At 56.8% G+C, this 19,831-nt stretch overlaps 1 protein-coding gene across 5 annotated transcripts in view; it reads right to left on the bottom strand.

Moving 5' to 3' along the window:
* Positions 1-19,831, bottom strand: part of HDAC4 (histone deacetylase 4) — a 261,521-nt gene that overhangs the window by 60,225 nt on the left and 181,465 nt on the right. For 4 of the 5 annotated variants that reach the window (XM_044913777.1, XM_044913776.1, XM_044913780.1 and 1 more), the window contains exons 7-10: positions 10,986-11,117; positions 7,593-7,705; positions 2,665-2,781; positions 2,384-2,582 (exon numbers count right to left, since the gene is read on the bottom strand). In XM_044913777.1, coding sequence (XP_044769712.1) covers positions 2,384-2,582; positions 2,665-2,781; positions 7,593-7,705; positions 10,986-11,117 — 561 coding nt within the window. The remainder of the gene's footprint in view (positions 1-2,383; positions 2,583-2,664; positions 2,782-7,592; positions 7,706-10,985; positions 11,118-19,831) is intronic. The other variant, XM_044913778.1, reaches the window with a different exon arrangement.

The raw sequence follows: 19,831 nt of genomic DNA on the forward strand, positions 1-19,831 counted from the left end.
GCATTTATGCGATGAAGCTGTTCTAGCTCGGGCCTTCTGTCTGTCCATCCATCGTGATTATCTCAAGCACTCACGGAAACACAGGTCCGCTGGCTGGTGAACCTCAGAAATGCCGACTTCCCTTCCCTTTGACCCCAGAGCTGTTTGCTGCAGGCCTTCTGCACATCGAGCCTGTGTGGATGCCGGGAGTGGGCTGGCCACACCGTGGAAGCGCAGTGCCTGCCCTCCAGGCAAGGAGGTGAGCAGGAGGTGAGCATCACCGAAGCTACGTGGGCAGAGCTCACGGGACGGAAGGCCACGCCTGACGGGAGTGGGGACGGGGACTGGGGCACAGCCCGCGTGGGAGCCAGGCCAGTGGGGAGAAGGGCGGCCCCAGCTGGTGAAGCGGGAGCCCGCACAGCCACGAGCCACGCAGGGAGGAGGCGGCCTGCTCCCAGGCCTGTGAGTGCCAGGCCTTCGCTCCTGGCCAGCACCGCCCAACAGGCCCCTCTGTGCTGACACAGACCCTCCACATTATCACAGCTCAAACGCCACCAGCCACATGGGCACCCACTAAGCCCCATGTGGGACTGGGAAACCGAACATTTACTTCGTTTTTGGGCCTTGACTTTGATTTTCAACTTCAGTGGCCAGGTGGGGCTGGTGCTCCTGCAGAGGGGGGCTCTGCTTGGGGCCTGGAGGGGCAGGAAGCCAGGTTAGGAGGCGTGCTCCCACCGAGACCCGAATCAGGGCCCTGTTCACAGGGAGGGGGTGGGGAAGGGGCCACGAGACCTGGGACGGACCGACGGGGTGGCCTGGGGAGGTGAGGTTGAAGGTTAAAAGTTCTAAACCCAGAAGTAACCAACCACCACAACCACAACAACTCACATCTAAGGGGGCATGGTATCAGATGCCATCCTGCGTGAATACACGCCTCACTGAACCCTCATAAAACTCAAAGGGCAGATTACTTGTGTTATCCCCACTTCACATATGGGGAAACTAAGTCATGGCACAAGGGAAGACCTCCCAAGGTCACTGAGCTGGGGCCAAGGGGAGGCAAAGGTGTCTGTGTTCTTGGCCACGGCCCTGCCTCCAGCGCCTCCAGCTGGGCTGCCTGTGAACTGGGAGGGGCTGTGGATTGCAGGGCAGGGTGGGGGGAGCCGGCCGGCGCCTGGACAGTCGAGCCCCAGCCTCACCGCCACAGGCGGGCCGTCAGCAGCTGCCGTCACAGACACGGCCACGAACTGCACACAGAGGACAGACCCGGCAACGTGCTCAACCACGAAGGAGTCAAGTTCAGCAAATTTATTGGAGAGGTGAGGTCCTGTAAGGTCCTATTTCCTGGGAAGCTGTGGGGTGTGGCATTAGGAATGCTTTTTAATGGTGGGGGACGAGCAGGGGACCAGGATCAGGAGGACGGTTGGGTGTCGTTGACGTGTTACTAAATGACACAAGATGGAAATTCAGGCATCCCTCACTGCTCAGGCCCCTGACGTTGAGTGTCACAGGGACTCAGATGCAATTTCAGGTAAAACCCTCGAGACCTCTGTGCTCACGACCTATTGTCTGGAAGTCGGGCAGATGCGTGGCAAGGTGTCTGCTCGCCGGCATGCTGTAGACCCCTCAACTCTGAGGAGGATGGTGACCCCAACACCAGCATCAGGGGAAGGAGACAGACACACAGACAAGAAGGAGCACTAGTGGAAGATGGAGCTCACCATCTGCAGACACACGGGAGAGCGGGACGCGGTCCCCTGCACCCAGACCAGCCCTGTGACTCTCAACGAGGTGACCAGACCTGGCCCCGTGTGCCCACAGGTCGGGACCCTGTGACCGGCTCAGCACCTGTGTTTTCCACCCAAGTGTCAGGGAGTGTGAAAGGGGGCGGCTCTGAGGGTATTTTTGATTCGAATTCTGACCAAGTAATCAGGTTTCCGGGAAGCCAAGCGGGAAGCCGGGGATGATGTGGACATGAAGGACACCCATTCAGCTGGACCCCTGCTCGTTTTCTAGCAAATCCACACGTTCTTCACTCCTGAAGCTAACAGGGTTGTTGCCATGCAAATCTCTGACAAATGTCCTATTTTTTCCCCTAAATATAACCATCCCTTAGAGCACATTAAAAATTCTTACTGCTAACAGAAACGGACTATCTACGGGAGTCGCTGTGGGCTTTTGTCACACGTTCAAGTGCATCCAGAGGCAAAAGCAGATGGGAACAGCCACCGCTCTGGAGAAGTTACACAGAAGTTGCGCCTGATGCCTAGTTTCACTGCGTCTACCTCGTTGGCAAGTGAGAGCTGGCTCATCAAATCATGGGCCCTCACGCGGGAGGGGTCGCGGGCAGAAGTTCTGGGGTGGAAACGGGCCCCCCCGCGGGGCCCGAGCCCCCCGCACTCACCTGTGACCAGGGGCGTCTGCGCAGGCGGCTGCTCCAGGAGGACCATGTGCTGCAGGAGGGGGCTGTGCGCAGCCCCGCCATCGCGCTCCAGGGGCGCCGTGCTCAGGTAGGGAGTGAGGTGGGTGCCGGGGAACAGGGAGATCCGCTGCTGGAGGGCGGGGAGAGCCAGTCTCTCGGCTTCCTGCTGGCCGGCCGCCCCCTGGAGAGGCACAACCGTGACGCCCGGCCGAGGGCCTGGGCCAGCCGCCCCCCACCACGCACACCCGCGGACGCCTACTCACAGCGGACGGCCCGGTGGCAGGCAGCCCCAGCGTGATGTTGGGCAAGGATGGTGACGTGTAGAGGGGGAGTGGCGCCACGGAGCCTTCTCGAGTCACAAGTCTGTGCGCCAAGCCGGTCTGGAGACAGAACACACGATGGCCGTCACACACGGTCTGTCCCCGACAAGCGTGGGCAGCGCACGCCACGAGAAATCACATCAGAAAACGCGTGGGGCGGGCCCTGCTGAACTCCGAGACACCACAGCACACACATACGTTAACACATATGTTAAGCATGCAGGCAGGCATGAAGTTTTAGAGCAGGCCACAAACATGGATTCACAATCCAGCAGACTCTCGTTTGTTTTTATTCAGAGGGCTAGTTCATTGTAAAACCATCAAGAAAATCTAAAGTAATGTATTTTAAAATATATTCTTGGTTGGGAAGGTCTTTTCAAGGGCAGAAACCGAAGAAAATATTGATTAAAAAAATCCCTCACAGAAAAGGCAAGTAACAGTCACAGCAATGCTGGCCACATGGGCAGGGAAAGCTCAATATGTAAAGAGCTCACAAATCAAATAATAATTAACAACGAGAAAATTGCATGGAAAGGCAAATGACAAAGAACCGATATTAAGGGAGAATAAATTCATGAAAAAATACTCAACATCATCAGTAATCTAAACACATTTAAAACCCTATCACGCTGGCAAAGATTTTTACAACTGAGAACACACTCTTGGCCCCGAGGAACAGAAGTGCACTGCTGTGGCTGTGTTGTAAGTTGGTGTGCTCTTTCTGCAGGATAACTTGGCAATCATGTCAAAAGCCTTAAAAAGGCATCTAACTTTTGATCCTAAAACTCCACTCTTAGGATGGACTCCTACGAAATGATGCTGGTCCAGGAATGGTCCCAGGAAGGTCACGGCTGAGGCGACCAAAAGGGCAGAGGGTTGTGTGTCCCACAGTGTGTCCAAGGTTGAATAGACAAAGGTACACGAGGCCCTCGGGGTGGGGAAAAACCTTCCTGATTGGCTGGAATCTCAATGATATGTTGTTAGGTTAAAAAAACAAGTTGTAGAATTGTATACTTTTTCAAGAGCAGACAGACAGGGAGGACTGGGACAGAAAGACAGTCAGAAGAGGTTTAGCAGGAGCACTCTCTGAGGATCTAAATTACTGTGTCCTCTTTCTGCTTCTAGAATGATATCCTTTGCTACAAAGGCCACTGTTTTATTCACCCCAACATCACCCCAGAGTAGATACTCCGTCAACATGCTGAACCAAGGAGCAGAGAGAACGAGCACACGCTGTTGCCACACTGGCTGGGAGGGTCTGCAGAAGGAGTCTGCGTAACGGAAAATCACAGCACTGATGGACATCCGACCAATCTTCTCTTAGTTCCTATTGCACTGCGGTCCGTAACTAAAGAGGAGAAACACTCCAGTGCCTTCAAATTTCATATCCAAGGAAAAAACCATGAGCTGGAAGTTATCAAGTTGCTGTAGACAACAGGGGTGGACCGACTGCTGGCCTGGCTCGAAAACGGCCTCTTCATCCTGTTGGAGGTGGGAGTAAGCTCGGGCTCCCCTCAGAGATGCTGCGGGCCTGGTCTCAGAAGAGCGCGCTGACGCCAGTCCAGTGAATCGACCGGTTTCCCTGGTGCACATTAAAGTTTCGTGTACACGATACTCTAGTCTGTTAATGTGACAGTAATGCAATAGCTTTAAGTCTTTTTAAATGATTGCACCCTAGTTAAAGAATACCTTATTGCTAAAAAATGCTAACCGTCATCTGAGCTCTCAGCGAGTCATAGTCCTTTCGCTGGAGGAGGTTCTTGCGTTGATGTTCGTGGCCGCTGATGGATCAGGGTGGTGGCTGCTGAAGGCCAGGGTGTCTGTGGCAGGTTCCTAAAACAAGACAGCAATTTGCCGCATCGATTGACTTCCTTTCACGATTTCTCTGTCGCACGTGATGCTGTTTGATGGCATTTCACCTACAGGAGAACTTCCTGCGGCCGCTTTATCACCTAAGCGTACGTAATATCCTAAATCCTCTGTTGTCCCTTCAACGGTCTTCACGGCATCATCACCAGGACTAGACTCCGTCTCAGGAAACCACTTTCTTTGTTCATCCATAGGAAGCAACTCCTCATCCCTCGCATATCATAAGATTGCAGCAATCGAGTCCCATCTTTTGGCTCTGCTTGTAATTCCAGTTCTCCTGCTGTTTCCAGCCCATCTGCAGTGGCTTCCTCCACTGAAATCTTAAAACTTCAATTTGTAAAAAAAAAAAAAAAAGAAAAGACAACATCGCAACATGTGAGAAAGGGACGTGTGCCTGCAGCACCTCATGGCGTGTGCGGATCCTCCGTACCTTGCAGGATTCCCGACGCTGCTGTTGAGTGCGGGCCTATTTCAGTGTCGTCTGGAAACACAATCTTTGTTCGGACACTGTGAGGGCAAAGCAGGAAGGAGGGTGTTCTTCGTGCCGGGGCATCCGGCTGCGTGCTGTCCTACACTTTGCTCACTGGGAAGCTGTGCAGGCCTGACCCAACAACCACCTCGGGAAGTACTTCCCCTCGACAGAAGCACTTTTTGTCACAAGTAAAAGTAATATCAACAAGCTATGTTTTAGAGAAAACGGTTGAGATTGCCAAGGGAGGCACGGCCCCACTGGACTGTAATTATCCGGGAACAAAATAAGCAGCCATTCTAATGTCTGCAAAATTATAATTTCCTCTTTATAATCACTCTATTTTTTTTTACCGAATTTATTTTTAGAAATAACACAGCCTTCTGAGAATGACTGGGGATGCTGACTGCCTGCAAGCGCGGTGCTAGCGGTCTCCATCTGCCCCGTGCCGGGCTCATCACCTCCCGTGCTCTGCAGAAAGTCGGGGCTTGGCCGTGCACCCCGTGTCGCACCGGCATTCTGCGCGGGAGGGAGCTGCTGTCTCCGGGTCCGGGGAGCCTGCTTCCTCTGTGTGAAGGGGGTCGTGGCAGGGCAGCAGAGACGGGGGGCTCCGGGCAGTGGAGACAGGGGGCTCAGGGCAGCGGTGACGGGGGGCCCTGGGCGGCGGGGACAGGGGGCTTAGGGGGCTCCGGGCAGCGGAGACGGGGGGCTCAATGCAGCGGGGCTGCCCGGTGCCCGAGGAGGCTTCATGAGGCCTGCATGTTCTCAGGAGTGGTCAGATTGTCACAAACCCTGAAGGTTTTGTGACCAGGGTAGTCCTGGCGGGACGAGACCGTCGGAGACCACCCTGCTGAGCACAGGGAGGATCTGATGCAAACAGGAGCAGCGGCCCTCTTCACTTTTCTTGTCAATCCTTTCACATCTATAATTCGTAGCAGCTTCATTTACGTTAACAGGTGACTTGTAAAACTTGACACGCGATTTAAACCAGATCTGCGTAGACTCTCCCCCATAAGGCACCGCACAGAATGAACCAGATCAGACAGCAGTTGGGGCTGTGGCTGACAAGACCAGGCTGGCGGGCACCTGCCGTGCCAGGAAGCAGGCTCCAGGCAGGGCCCCGAGGCCCACTACAAGCAGCCGGCCGCGATGACCTCAGTCCTGCAGAGCAGGGGTGTTAAGGTCTGTGATCATCTATATAAGTGCTTAAACGGGGCTTGCAGGACAGGGGATGAAAAATCGGGCCGCACGAGGACGTGGGGAGTGAGGAAGCAGAGGCGGCCACGCACACCACGACCTCGGCTGCCACAGTCTGTGCATCAGTGTCCACACACCTGCCCCGAAAATGCAGCCCCTGCGTCCGCGTATCCCAACTAAAACCCGTCCACCCTTTGGAAGGGCAGGATTCATTCCTAGGTATTTGGGAGGAAAGCAAGTCACTATATTTAATGAACTGTAGCCTCCTGCGAGTCAGCAGGAACTCAAAAAGAACTCAGAAAAACCTCCCACGCAGCGGGACTGTCTGCGCAGGAAGCAGACGGCACTTCGGGCTGAGTTCACTGGAAAACCAGAGCTGAGGTGGCTCCCATGCAGTCACCCCGAGCCTGTGGCCTCGCGCAGCAAGCGTGCAATTCTCTCGCTCTTCCTGAGTACTGGTCAGCACCACCTCTCCCACTCCGCGGGGGCCGGCCGCTGGCTGGCCGCCTGGCCCTCGCTCCCCAGGGCCCGGCACAGGGCTGGCCCGAGGCAGGAGCAGCAGGGACACTTGTGCAATAAACACACAGACCAAAGTGAATAAGGAAGAAGAGTGCATGCAAGGAAGGCCCTGGAGACCACTGCCCGGAAAGTCCCCCCAACCCAGGTCTGGTCAAGGGCACAACCAGCAGCCAGCCCTAAGCCCCTCCACCTGGCTCAAGAGGCCACCCACTGCGTCCCCCCTAGAGCACCCTTCCTCTCTGCCAAGTGATTCCAGAACCTCTGTGTGCGCATGTGACTCTCAACTGCAGCACACCAGGGGCCTGACGGGTAGGGCGAGGGGAACTGACCCTGTGGTTACCCAGGCAACGCCGAAATGCCACCCCTGGCGTTCCTAACCGCCCAACACCCTAACCATCCGCCCTGTGTCACTCTGCGCCCCCTGGGCGCACGGATGAGTGTTTGTTGGCTGAGTATTTCTAAAGCACAACAAACAGCTTGATTCCCATGCGTCCCTGTGTCCCCGGGCACCATGCAGAGCCCTGGGAACACAAGGGAGCGGGGCATCCAGGGCCCAGCGGCACACGGCATGTGTTCTGAATTGGCCTAATTCAATATGCCCTGAAGGAGGCTGGGGCAAGAGGCTGGGCTGACAGCTGTCCTCAGTCGAAGGAGGAGCAGTGGTTGGGGCAGGAAGGGGCCTGTCCCGGACGCCTCTCGACGTGACAGTCAAGGCCGAGGGCAGCTGCAAACTGTGGCCGCCTCGCGGAAAACCATCAGTCTGAACCTGCCACTGGGCCGGTGCAGGGAACAGAAGCGAACGGAAAGCCGAACTGACCTCGGCCGGGATGCTGGCGACGGCGGGCGCGATCCCATTCTCTGTACTGACGTTCCCGGAGCTGTTGTTGGGGGAGCTGGGCGCAGAGCCAGGGGCACTGCTGCACGCCGAGTCTGCGGGGCGGAGAGATATCCGTGAGCTGCGCTCCCTGCAGAGGTCCTGGGCCAGGCGGCGGCATGCGCTTTCCTGGGCCCGAGCAGTGGGGAGGCCCCCGGGGCCAGCTTGCTGACTGGCAGAAACCACATCACGAAAGAACATGACCACGGCTCCCAAACAGGGGTGTGAGGCTAATCCCCTACTTTTGGTTTTGCTACGGACTTCCTCGTGAACTCTAAACGTACAGCCCTGCAGAGGCCCCACCTGAGCCTTTTACACCATGCCCGTTACCAATTTTATGCCTCTTGAATTTCAAGATGATCTGACTCGCCAGGAAGATAAGGCCTTAAACACCAGTAACCTAACAACAGAGACCAGGACCCACAGAAGCCGCACGACTGTGAATGGGGAAGGTCAGATGTGCTCAGTGACAGACTGCAGGCCACTGGGCTCCCTCTAAGTTAGAGCCTCTAATTTTTCCTGTGTGACATCAAACACGCAGGGGCACGTACCACCAGCGGCTTCTGTGACTGACGAGTGTCACCTGGAATCACACGCTGAATGATCCTCCGAGTGGCCTTACAGGAGCGTGGCCTGGCCCTGCGAATCAGGACCAGGCTTGACAGCGACTGGCCCGCGCCTGAGGGACGTGTCCCCCCCCCACCTCCTTTTCGCTGCCCGCCCGGCCACGGTGGTGACACTTGGGGCTTATGGACGGGCCTGTTCAGCTTTTTCCGTGTTCTCCTTTGGTTTACTGGCATTTTGACAATGGCTTCACCATGGACGGGGAGCTCTGTGGTCCCCGGTTCTCCTGACCAGGGAGCTGTCAGCACAGGATCGCCAGCCAGACCACTGGCCGTCCCAGACACTGACAGTGAGCTCAGACCAGGACCCCCCCACATCCGCCCTCCCGCCACACTACACACCGGACCCGGAGCTTCCTTCTCTCCCTGGAAATCACACTGACTTGTACTGCACTAACTGGGAACTGCTGAGAGGCTCCCTGGGCTGAGCAGCTGCTGTACTTTCTGCACGAAGATAGACCTACGGCCCACCTGACAGAGCCGCCACCTTGCCCTTGGGTGCGGTCCCCGTGGCCCTCGTGGGACACCTTCTCTGCAGATCCTATCCTAAGCTACACACTGGGTTCCACCAAAGCTCCCGGCAAATGTGCGCCCCCAGCAGGGTCACCAGATGAATGCTCTTGTGCAGCAAGGGTGTGAGAAACTGGGCCAATAAAAATAGATATAGATCCAGCTCTTCACCCATTTTCAACTCTGTTACGCCGCTTCTAGGAATGTGGTCTAAGAAACGAATACAAATGTGTCATCGTCACGATGTTATTTGCATCAGCACAAGTGGGGCCCCATTCAAGGTGCCAAAAAGTGCGTGATGAATCATATGCGCCCCACTGTGAGCGCTAACCACTCTGACGTGGGTGCCCACGGGCAGCTCATTATTATCTCTGCTCCCGTGGCATGTGTGGCCTTCACCAGCAACTGGGGAGAAGCAGCCGTGCGCCCAGCCTGTCCTGCGGCCCGGTCTCGTGCCCGGCTGGACCCCCATGCCCGTCCCTCCCACCCTCCTGTACACATGCCCTGCCCTGCTCTCCCGCAGGAGACACCGCCTCCCAGGGCTGCACAGGGGGGTTCCCTCGCTCTGTTGGGACCACCTTCCTCAGCTCCTTATTTCCGTCTCCTGGAAAGGCAGCTCTGTTTCTGTCCCCGGCTGCCTGGGCCCTGTGAGGGCCTGGAAGCCTGCCTCCTCTCGTCTGTCAGCTGCACTCATCGGGCATGCACCAGCCTCTCCTAGCCCCGGACCCCTTCATGCGCACTCTGGACGTGCCATGGCCCAGGACCAGGCAGCTGCGGTGGGCACGGTTTGTTAGGTGGGCCTGTCAAATGAGGGCAAGGACCAGCGTCCCTCTGTCCGCGTGCAGCCTGGTGCTGACTCAGAGCGGCAATGAACAGCCAGAGGCTGATAACGTGAACACGAGACCCGATGCTCAGGAAGAAGCCTGCGGACGACTCCGTCTCCCAAACTGCGGGGCTAGGAATACGTGCGCGGCCCTGCTGCCCATGGGGGCTGCCGGCCCACGACCAGGCACTCCTCAAAGGAAACAAAGCTGCATCTGTGTTTAGACGTGGGTTTTCACTCACGACTTTGAATGGAATCCCCCAGTGGCTGAGAGTCTGGGTGACGATACTTCCTCTGTTCAGACGAGGCCTGTCTACGCTGCAGCCCCCAGCACGGAACCCCACATTAACAAAGTGAAGAGCGTCGACCCTTTCACGCAAACACTCAGAGGCAGGAGCTTGGCGGAGGGGTTCTGGCTACAGAACCCTGAAGCACGGCAGGGTGGGGAGAGGGGGAGCTCTCCCCTTCACTCAGAGGCGCTGGGGCTCAGTCGGCGCGTATGCGGTGCTGGCCATGGACACGCAGAGGACGGGCACTGGGCACCCCCCCTCCTCCTTCCCTGAGAACCCAACACCGACACACTGCCACCAAGAGCCTTGGCTTTCAAAGGGGGCATTGTACTTAATGCAAATACAGTTCCTCCCCCTTCCCCCCCTTTGTCCTGGTGCTGATTTCAGGAATGTGGATATGTGCCTCAGGACACGGGATGCACCCCCCTGGGCTGGGGTGTGTCCTCAGGGCGCACCCTCGAGGAGTGGGTTATACCCTTGGGACTGTGGTATGACTCAGGAAATGGGATGCACCCTGGGACCGGGGTGGGCCCTCTGCAAGTGAGGTGCGCCCTTGTGGTGGGGGTGCGTCTCAGGAAGTGGGGAGCATCCGCAGGAAGGAGGGCGTCCCTCAGGCCTGGGCTCTGGCTGGGGCGCACTTCTGCATGTCCACCACTAGATGGGGGCCGAGAGCAACGCTCACTAAGGAAGTGGAGAGGACCGTGCTCCCTCCTTTCTTCCCTTCCCACCTGCGGGACTCCTGCCGGGAAGATTTTAAGGCTCCCCAGTGGTCCAGAGCAGAGCTGGGCAGATCGGAACCGTGTGATTTACCACTAATAGGGCAGGATCAGTGAAACCTTTGGAGAAACCTCCACTTAAAATTCCTGTAAAGACCCCGTGCAAAGTCAAACCAGACGGCTCTGGCGGTGCTTGGGGCTGGGAGTGGGTAGGCATGCTCCGCGTTCCCCGAGACCCAGGCCCGGGCGCCAGGCGGCGGCTCTCGGACTCGCACTGCCGGCCCCCGGGGCTGAGAGCGCGTGCAGAGGTGCAGGTCTCAGATGGTGTACAGGACAGCCCCGCGGGGAGAGGGTGCAGCCGGCAGTGGGCGTACCTGTGACATCCAGCGGACGCTTCTTCAGAGCTGTAACCACTGGCCCATCTTTTCTGCGTAGCAGGGGGCTGCTCCGCCGTTCGGCCACCTTCTGCTTCAGCCTGGACCGTAATTTCAAATTGGGTTCAGAAGCTGCATGAAAAGGAGACACGGTTATAATCAGACGTCCCGACTGGGGTCAAGTTTATCTCACTGGCAGTTAGAAAATATGCATGCGGGGTAAGTATTCACGCAACACGGATGTGTGGGTCCAGGGCAGAGGGAAGGCAGCGTTCCCGAGGCCCGTGCAGAGTATTTTCAGTCCTGCTCAACAGTCCCAGATAATGAACAAAGCGCCTACCCAGTGCCTTTGGCTACATTTCTGCGGCCGTGTAGGTCGTTCCAGGGCCATGGCCCACGAACGTTATCACACCTCCTGTATGTTGCACTTCCTTGTTCACCTGCGTCCAACAACCCGGAAACAAGCCGCTTGCCAGGGCTCTGGCTGCCAGTGAGCGGCTGCCATGGGTGCTAAGGCCAACCAGTCCTCCACACCCGTGTGGGGGTGAGCGAGCCCGTCTCCCTCAGAGGCACCTGACCACAGGACACAGGTGTTTCGGCCTGGTTAGGTCTGTTACCAGCTCTGCGTGTGCTTTCCAAACCTGCGTATTTAAGCCCAGTGGTTCCCAAGCCTCTGCCCCTGGAGCGCAGACCAGCCCCGCTGACCAATCAGGTCACAGCTCTGGGAAGCGGGGTGGGGGCAGGCGAGGCTGCCTCGGGAGGAGTGTGGTCTCACTCCATCCAGAGGCGCCCCCCCACCGCCGGGGACACCTACGCAGGAATCTCCATGAGGCCATGAGCTCTCAGGCCAGGCCAGGGGTAAAGTCACCACCGCGAAGACATTCGAGTTCTGAGGTTTTACTTGAGTACTTTCAAGTTCCTACTGCTTCTCTGTTTGCAAATTAGCAAGGTTTTACCTTTTTGTTTGTTTGTTTGTAATCAGCAACCCTGCTGTTTTTAATCTTTCTGGAACAGGAAGTTCACTGCTCTCCAGAGCACCAAACAATATAATCGACTTTCCCCCTGGAATCAGAACTAAGATGGTTTGGGTTTTAAGCAGCAGGCCGGGCACGGGGACCCGGTCCCTCAGGGGGGCAGGGCAGCGGCGTGCAGGGACTGAGTGCTGTGCCGGGGCACCAGTGACCCTGCAAGAGGCTGGGAGGCAAAGGGCAGCTCTCTCTGGGCCCTGGGAGGGGAAGGGGGCGGCGGGCCACCTACACAAAGCTTCCCAGAGCAATCAAAGGCGCACTTTACAAAGCTGCTGGACTCCTCACGATGCGGCCCCTGCTCGAGGCCGTGCATACAGGGAGAGGGGCCCTTTCCGCTCTGCCGTGTTTGCATGCAGGGCGAGTGCCCGTTCACCTGTAGGACTTGCACGGCCAAAGTGGGAAGGATTCATATGAGGAATATGAAAAGTATTCTTTCCATATTTATTTTGAGACGGCTGCAGATTTACATGTTTCAGTCCCTTCTACTTCCACGTGGAGTTTCTTACCATTACTTAACACGAGGAAAAGGCCAAAGCGTCATCTAACAAGCAAGAAAACAACAGCTCTCCTCATACCACCAGGGTCTTTGCTGAAACGACATGAAGACCTTTCTGTCCGAGCTGGGGTCAGAAGCTGCTCCTGAGATTGCAGGGCAGTGCAAGCCCCTCAGGAGGGAGCGTGTCAGGAGATGGCGTGTGGTGGGCTGCTGGCGGCAGGGTCGCCCCGGGCCAGCGGTAGACTGGCCCTGTTCCTGGGTCCTGCACCCCCCGAACGCGGTACCTGCTCCTTCTGGGCAACGTGGGGGAGCCGGGGAAGTCTCTCCTCAAGGGCAGTCAGGTACATGACAGATCTAGTCAAGTTCAACCGTCCTACTCTAACCTTCAAATCCCACCCCAGCCCCAGCACCTGCCCCTCCTTGGGCAGGAAGTGCCTGCTCTTCACGAGCCCGAACGTCCTCACCGACTGCACACAGGTCTAGCTTTCCGAGGGCTCGTCTCAGCGCGGCAGCGATCGGGGTGGGCAAACGTGACTGTGTGAGGGTCAGGTGGGCAGAGGGTCCAAAGTGCCCACGCTACGTACCCAGAGGTCAGTCTGTCTGGAGGCAGTTACTACTCTGGGGGCAGGGGCTGAGCAGGAAGGGTGTGCAGAGCCCGTCTCGGCCAGGCACGCGGACAGAGCAGGTGCCCAAGCGGTCAGTGCAGGAGGCAACGCGGGATGAGCCTCGGGACAGAAGCGCCAGTGTGGGAAGACAGTGAGAAAACGGGGAGTGAAAAGGTCCAAGATCACATTAATAACCACGCCAGCAGAGGACAGGGCAGAGCGGGGAGGTCACTAACGCGGTGACTGGAGACCCCCTCCTCCCCTGCAGGAGGCCTGTGGCCCAGGAGGGCTTGCCGCGCCCCTTGCCAGGCAGACGCCGCGGAGTTCTGGAGCTCTGGAGCTCTGGGGGCCCAGGGTTGGCCTTGTCAGTGCTGTCAGATTCTGCAACAGCCACTTGGAGGCAAGACGGAGACTCGAAAATCCTGCAGGAAAGTGGCTTCCGTACCTAACCGCATTATCGGTCAGATGGGAGCCAGAGCAGACATCCGCCAGTGCGCACAGCCCGTGCAGGTCTTAGGAAGCTGCTGTGCCCACCCAAGGTGAAGGAGGGGGCCACGCAGGAGTCCGGGGGAAGGGGAGGAGCCTCCCTGGGAGATGTGGGGGGCTGGGAAGAGCAGGTGGGGCGACTGGTGGGGGCCTTGTGGCTGGGAGCCTGTCTCCCGGGCCAGAGGGGAGCCTCTGGGCCGCCTGCCGCGCAGGGCTCCTCCACGTGAATCAATGACAGGCACACAGAAAACCAAGCAAATGAAAAAACTTGTTCAACTTAGGAAAAAGGCAAGTTATGCAAACAAGGAAAGGCAGGCGAGGTCACTCTGCATTGGGTGCACTTTCTATACGTTGCCTGTCACAGGGCAGGGAGCGGCAGGTCCTGAGCCCCTGTGGGGCTGTCACCTGTCCTGAGCCTTGTGGGGCTGATTTATGCACACTTATTTACTTTGAAAACAATAAAAAGAACTCTAGAAAGCCAAAGGACAGACTGGAATGCAACTTTTGTAGCATACATGTCAGATGTAGGATTGATATTAACCTATCAAGAGCTCCTACAAAGCCACGAGGAAAAAGAAAACACCCCAAAGAAAACTGGATGACAGACTCGCCATTAAACTTCCATCCCCTGAACACTGAGGGACCTGCCTGTGTGTCCTGTGGGGTTCTAGAAGCTGTGCATGGGGAGCGGACAAGCCCGGGCCTGGCAGGCACTCGGGGCTCTGCACCACTCATTGGCCACACACATGGCACTGAAACATGACCCAGGGCTTGGGTCGCAGCCACCCAGGTCCCTGCTGCGAATGGAGGACATTCTCGTAGGAAAGATGGAAAATAAACATAAAGACACTCAAACTTTTCTAACAATGAGGAAATTGCTGAAAACATCCCAGGAAGCATGATTTACTCCTCTGTCACGTGAGCTAGGCTGAATGTGGTAGCACCTTGTTAATGAAGTGGAGACGGTGGGCTCTCTGGAGCTCTGGTGCGGCGTAATGTGCTCAGCATCTCAGAGCATGCAAACCCTGGAAGCTGGCAGTCCCACCCTCAGGGATCTATCCTACGGAAACACCAGCACAAGTGAGCAGAGGTAGAGTTACACTAGGAAAGAGTCACACATTTACATGCACAGATTGGAATAATATAGAAAAAGGTGCTGATCCTTACACACACTCAAATGGAATGGTGTACCCAATAAAACAGTAACTGAAAAATAAAGTCACAGGACAAAATGCAAAGCAAGTATTCTTGTTAACATAAAGACAACCATACATGCTCACTGCACATAGACACATAGTCCTACACGTATGTGCAGAAAATATCTGGACAGACACCAAACTAACCATAGTGGCCTGTCTCTGGGAAGTAAGCTTCAGGATGAGTGTGTAATTTATTATAAGCACGTAGTATGTGATATTTCATAAAGAAAAAAGTACTACATGCTGCTTGAAGGTGGTGTGTCTCCTAGCCGGTCAGAGTCTTGTAGCTATTTCTGTGGGCAGTCAGCTCAGGGTAGATCTGCCACTGAACAGTGGAAAGATGACTTCGAGATCCCATCTGGTACTTTTCATGTTAGAAGGAGGTCAAGTCTGATGGATGTCAAAATCTGAAGGATGGGACACAGCGTGTGAGCCAATCACTTTACGCAGAAGCTGCCTAGTACTTGACCATACTGACCACCTCTAGAAGTTTCCTAGGAAAGCACAATAAAGCCTTTTAAAGAACCCTCTGAACACACTCAGACCCAAGTTTCAAGAGCACAAAGTTGATGGAAGATAGCCCAGCACACAGCCCGCGAGGCCGGCACTGCCCGGGCGCGCAGTCACCCCCCGACTCCTCGCTCAGAGACAGCGCAGGAAGGGCAGAGTCCACTGGCTCCAGCCCCGAGCAAGAGCTGAAGGGCCATTTATCACACTGCAACTGACCCTACAAAACACACCTTTCCATTGAACTGCGGTGTATGGGCGTCGCCCCCTCCCGCCCCAGCCAGGCACCTGCACAGTGCTTTCCGCAAACTGCCTCAGAGCAAGACCCAGGCCCTGCGGCGATCGGCGGCACAGCCTGTCCCCAAGCCTCAGAAAGGGCGTCCTGGGGGCACACACACCCCGGCCTACTGCCCATGCGTCAGCCTGCTCCCCGCATGGACGTAAACTCAGCTGTGAAGAGTGTCACTCGGTTCGCCAGTGTCCCCAGGGAGATCCACTGACTTACTGCGTTCCGTGGTTGCAGAGATCACAGATAGCCCGCCCCAGTTCTCCACAGGCTGCGGACCCCTCTGGCAGAGCTCTGTAAGGCACTGGGGACACGCAGGGCTGCAGGCTACGGAAAGGGACCCTGGTGTCCAGCACAACAGGGGCAGGGCTGCTGTGGAGACTGCTGATGGGGCCTGAATCCACCTTACTTTTGGGATAACAGCCGAGCCTCGCCCTTCACATGCCTGGACCCCTCCCTGTCCCGGCCCTGCGGGTCCACTCTGACACTCGAGTGGGGCCTGGACCCCTTTGTCCCCTGCCCACCCGAGCAGCTCAGAGCCTGGCACCCCGGATGCTCATGAAATCACCACGGCACAGAAATTGGTGGCGAAGCTGACGCTACCCTGAAGCGGGCTCAGCGTACCGTCCTGGTGGCGGCGTGCCCGGGACAGAAGCCCCAGGTGGGCCCTCCGGATGAAGTGTGGGCAATGGAGTCTGGGTCCCAACTTAACTGCACTGTGACTGGGCAAGGCAATTAGCCTCAGAATCGACGCCCAAAGGTCACCGCCAGCCTTGAAGAGTCGCTAGAGAACATGCGTGCTCTCCACAGACAGGGACTCCGTCCCCTGGGTGTTCGGGCCCCCGGGAGGGAACATGGGAACTTCAGTCACTGGGGGGGTTTTCAGTGACTGGGTGCAGTATGGGGGGTGCACGGTGACCCACACTCACGTGACAGCAATACAGGTCATCTGACAAGGAACGCTGGGCGGGCAGGAGAGGGGAGCTGGTGCTAGGCCCGCCTGGCCCCCCAAAACTGCGCAGGAGGCTGTGCGGGTGGCCCAGGGGGACTGTGCTGCAGCCCTCCTGCCCACGGCAGGCTCCACCAGGCGCTGCGTTCTTCCTTCTGCTCCTGGGAGCAGACCTCACCCCCCCCCACCCCCGGTGACCCTGCCGCCTGCAGTGCAGCATCTACCCAGCACCCCTCCCCCTGGAAGTCCCAGCCCGCGGGCCACGGGTGGGCCAGGCTGATGCGAGCTCTCCCTGCTGAGCCAAGCAGCTTCGCCCACAGACGGGAAACCCGCTGTTTCCCACAGCTTGGAAATCGGCTGCCGCTTCCTATGGACAGCTGGGAACCTGCGAGGTGCTGAGCTGCAGAACCTTCTAGAAGGAAGAGCCACAGGAGCCACTGGCTGCAGAAGTGAACACAGGCTGGAAGCTGGCTGTCTTCGGCCCAGTGTCCAGGCTGGTGCAGGGACCATGGGGGCTGTGACCTGCACCACCCAGCCTCCCGCCACTTCATCCGGGGCCGTGGGCGGGCCTGCAGGCGGCACATGCTGAGGTCCCAGAGGTCGCGGTCAGAATGGGAGAGGACAGAGACGGGCAAGGACAGCAAGCTTTGTTTCGTTTCGTCTGTTCTCATTTCATCAGTCAGAAGTCACAGAGGACAATTTAAGAGGCATTAAAAAAAAAACTGACGGCAGCTAACGTCTTTAAAAATACAAAGTTGAAGAAGCTACTGGAGAAAAATACAATCTCTAAACATCATCAATATGACAAAACTGGATTTGCTTTTAAAAGTGGAAAAGCATCCTTTCTTCAGTGTGAACGTGGAATTGAACGCTTTGCTTAGATTAATCCCTGGGCTGAGCTGCTCTATGCCCCAGGAACCCCAGGAAGGACCCGCTGATGGGCGCAGGGTCAGTGGCATGGAACAAATCCCAGTATATCCTTAGTTAGTAGATTTGGAGAGGCTCAGAAACTCAGTCAGGTGGTCCCCACCTCACCTGCTCTGTACCTGTGCACCCAGGGAGATGACCCAGCCTGCTGGGAGGTGGGGACACCCTGCTGTCAATCACAGGGAAGGGGGCAGGCTCTCCAGCAGGAAGTGAGGCAAGCCCAAGCTGGGCACTCAGGTGGTGGAGAGGAACCAGGGGCTGGGATGTGAACCCCAAACCCCCAGCAGGGCAAGGCGCGCCTTTCCCGCAAGACTTCCAGCAATAAGTGGCACTGATCTGTGGCCTTCCCTCAGGGGAGCCTAGCATTTCCACCTGCTCCTGGTCAAACTGGGGGCATGGAGGGAAGGGGCTAGGGGAGCGGAGTCTGGCGGGAATGGGCTGTTGGGTGGGGAAAGGATCAAGGGCACCCCAACAGCGCCCCGACAGCTTGGGAAAATGAGAGCAGAGCCCCCGCAGCCAGGCACCCCCTAAGCACTTGGCGAACATCAACTCCATGACTTCTCCCAGCCCAGCAGGTAGGTGTTTCCAGATGGCAAAACAGGGAGGCACAGAAGGCTTCCCCAAATCACAAGGCAGGAAGTGAAGCAGCTGGATCTAAAGCCAGGCCACCGGCCCTGCAGCCAGCGCAAAGTCACTGCCTGAACACGCACAGGCTTGGGTGAGTCGGTGCGCTTTCCTCCGGAGATGGAACAGAGCCGGGCACGGTGCGCCCAGGAACAGCAAGCGCGGCTCTGCACTTTGCAGGTGTGTGTGTCCCGCAGCAGCCCTTAGTGGACTGAGTGGCAGACAGATCTGTGCAAGATGCACAGAATGTGGTGTCAAGTTGAAACCATGGGGATTACTTAAGTGTATGTCACATTTATTAAAGATTTTAATTCATCGGAGGCATTTTGTAACTAAAATTTCACGTTTGTAGTATTTCCTATTACTGATTCTCGTAGAAATGCACAGATATAAATTATTGAGAATTTGTGACATCAAGTGTTTGAAAGTGGATACTTTTAGAATGATACAGGACATCTAACTACACTCTATTCCCTTAAGTGGTTTAAACATTTCCTCTGAAATCTTTATATTATTAATATTATTAATGTGCTGGTGATGCCTTTTTGAAAAATTGATAATGCAATCAAATCTTAATTAAGTTCTTCTGGAGCACTGGGCGCTCATGGGCACTTCCCCAAGTGTGATGAGGAGTCTGCCCTTCTCAGGGCGGCAGGGGGCTGGGGCGGGCTGCACGGCAAGATTCGAGGCCAACAGGTGTGAGAGAGGGTGCTTCCAGCACAAGAACCAGCAGCCGCAGAGACTGGGAGAGATGACAGGGGCCCGTGAGACAAAGGTCGCAGGCCATGCAGCTCTGCGGAACAGCAGCGGGGCAGCGTGGAGCTGGCCGTCCCGAATCTAGAGTCTTCAGGGACCCTGGCTACATGTGGTCAGTGCCAGTTCTGTCTTGTAACAGGAGCCACTGTCCAGGTGACGTGGGCCTTGTCTGGTTGGGAGAGAGGGAGAATCAGAGCAAACATCCCCTGATGGGCACCCCCACTTCTATTTTGAGAGGGAGGTGTAAGCTCAGGCCAGGGAGCCCCGTGAGGGCCCCAAGAGGCAGATGTTGTTCACTGTCCTTCCCTGGGACCTCGGGGGAAGAGTTAGATGTGTCTTCTGGCAAGGCAAAGCAAGGCCCCTTGACAAGAGGTGGGTGGCTCTGCTTGGTGGCCAGGTGCTCAGCCTTCTGCTTCCTCCACTGGGAACTTGGGGGCCACACTCGGCACACCGAGGGCAGGAGGAAGCTCTGCCTGCTCAGTGTATCCACAGCGGGGAGGATATGGGTCTGCACAGCTCCATTTTACTGATGAGAAACTAAGGCCAGGGGAACCTAAGGAATCCATCGCAGGGCACACAGAGCTACAAAACCAGTGGAAAGATCCTTCCCGAGCTGCTGGTGGAGCCCATAACCTCTGTCCACCTGACCCACCCTCATGCCCTTAGGGTGAGGGAGACTCCCTGCTGCTCACTCTCTTTCCTGGGCCAGGGTGCCTGGGGCAGGCAGTCTTCCTCTCTCCCAGCACAGAGCCCGCTGCTCCGTGACCTCCCGTTCTGCTGATCTGAGTTTGGTTCAGTACAGCACGAGGTTCCAGAAGGGGGCATGGGAGCCACCTTGGGAGCCCTGGCCCCAGCTCCTGACAAGACCTTCCTGTCGAGTGCATGGGCTCTCTCTGGGTGAAACCCCTGGCTGTCCTCGGTGGACGAGTGAGAACCACACACACCGAGGAAAAGGACAGAGTGGCACCTTCACTTTCACCAGG

The sequence above is a fragment of the Neomonachus schauinslandi genome, chromosome 3 (genome assembly GCF_002201575.2).
Source record: "Neomonachus schauinslandi chromosome 3, ASM220157v2, whole genome shotgun sequence".
Lineage (NCBI taxonomy): Eukaryota > Metazoa > Chordata > Mammalia > Carnivora > Phocidae > Neomonachus > Neomonachus schauinslandi.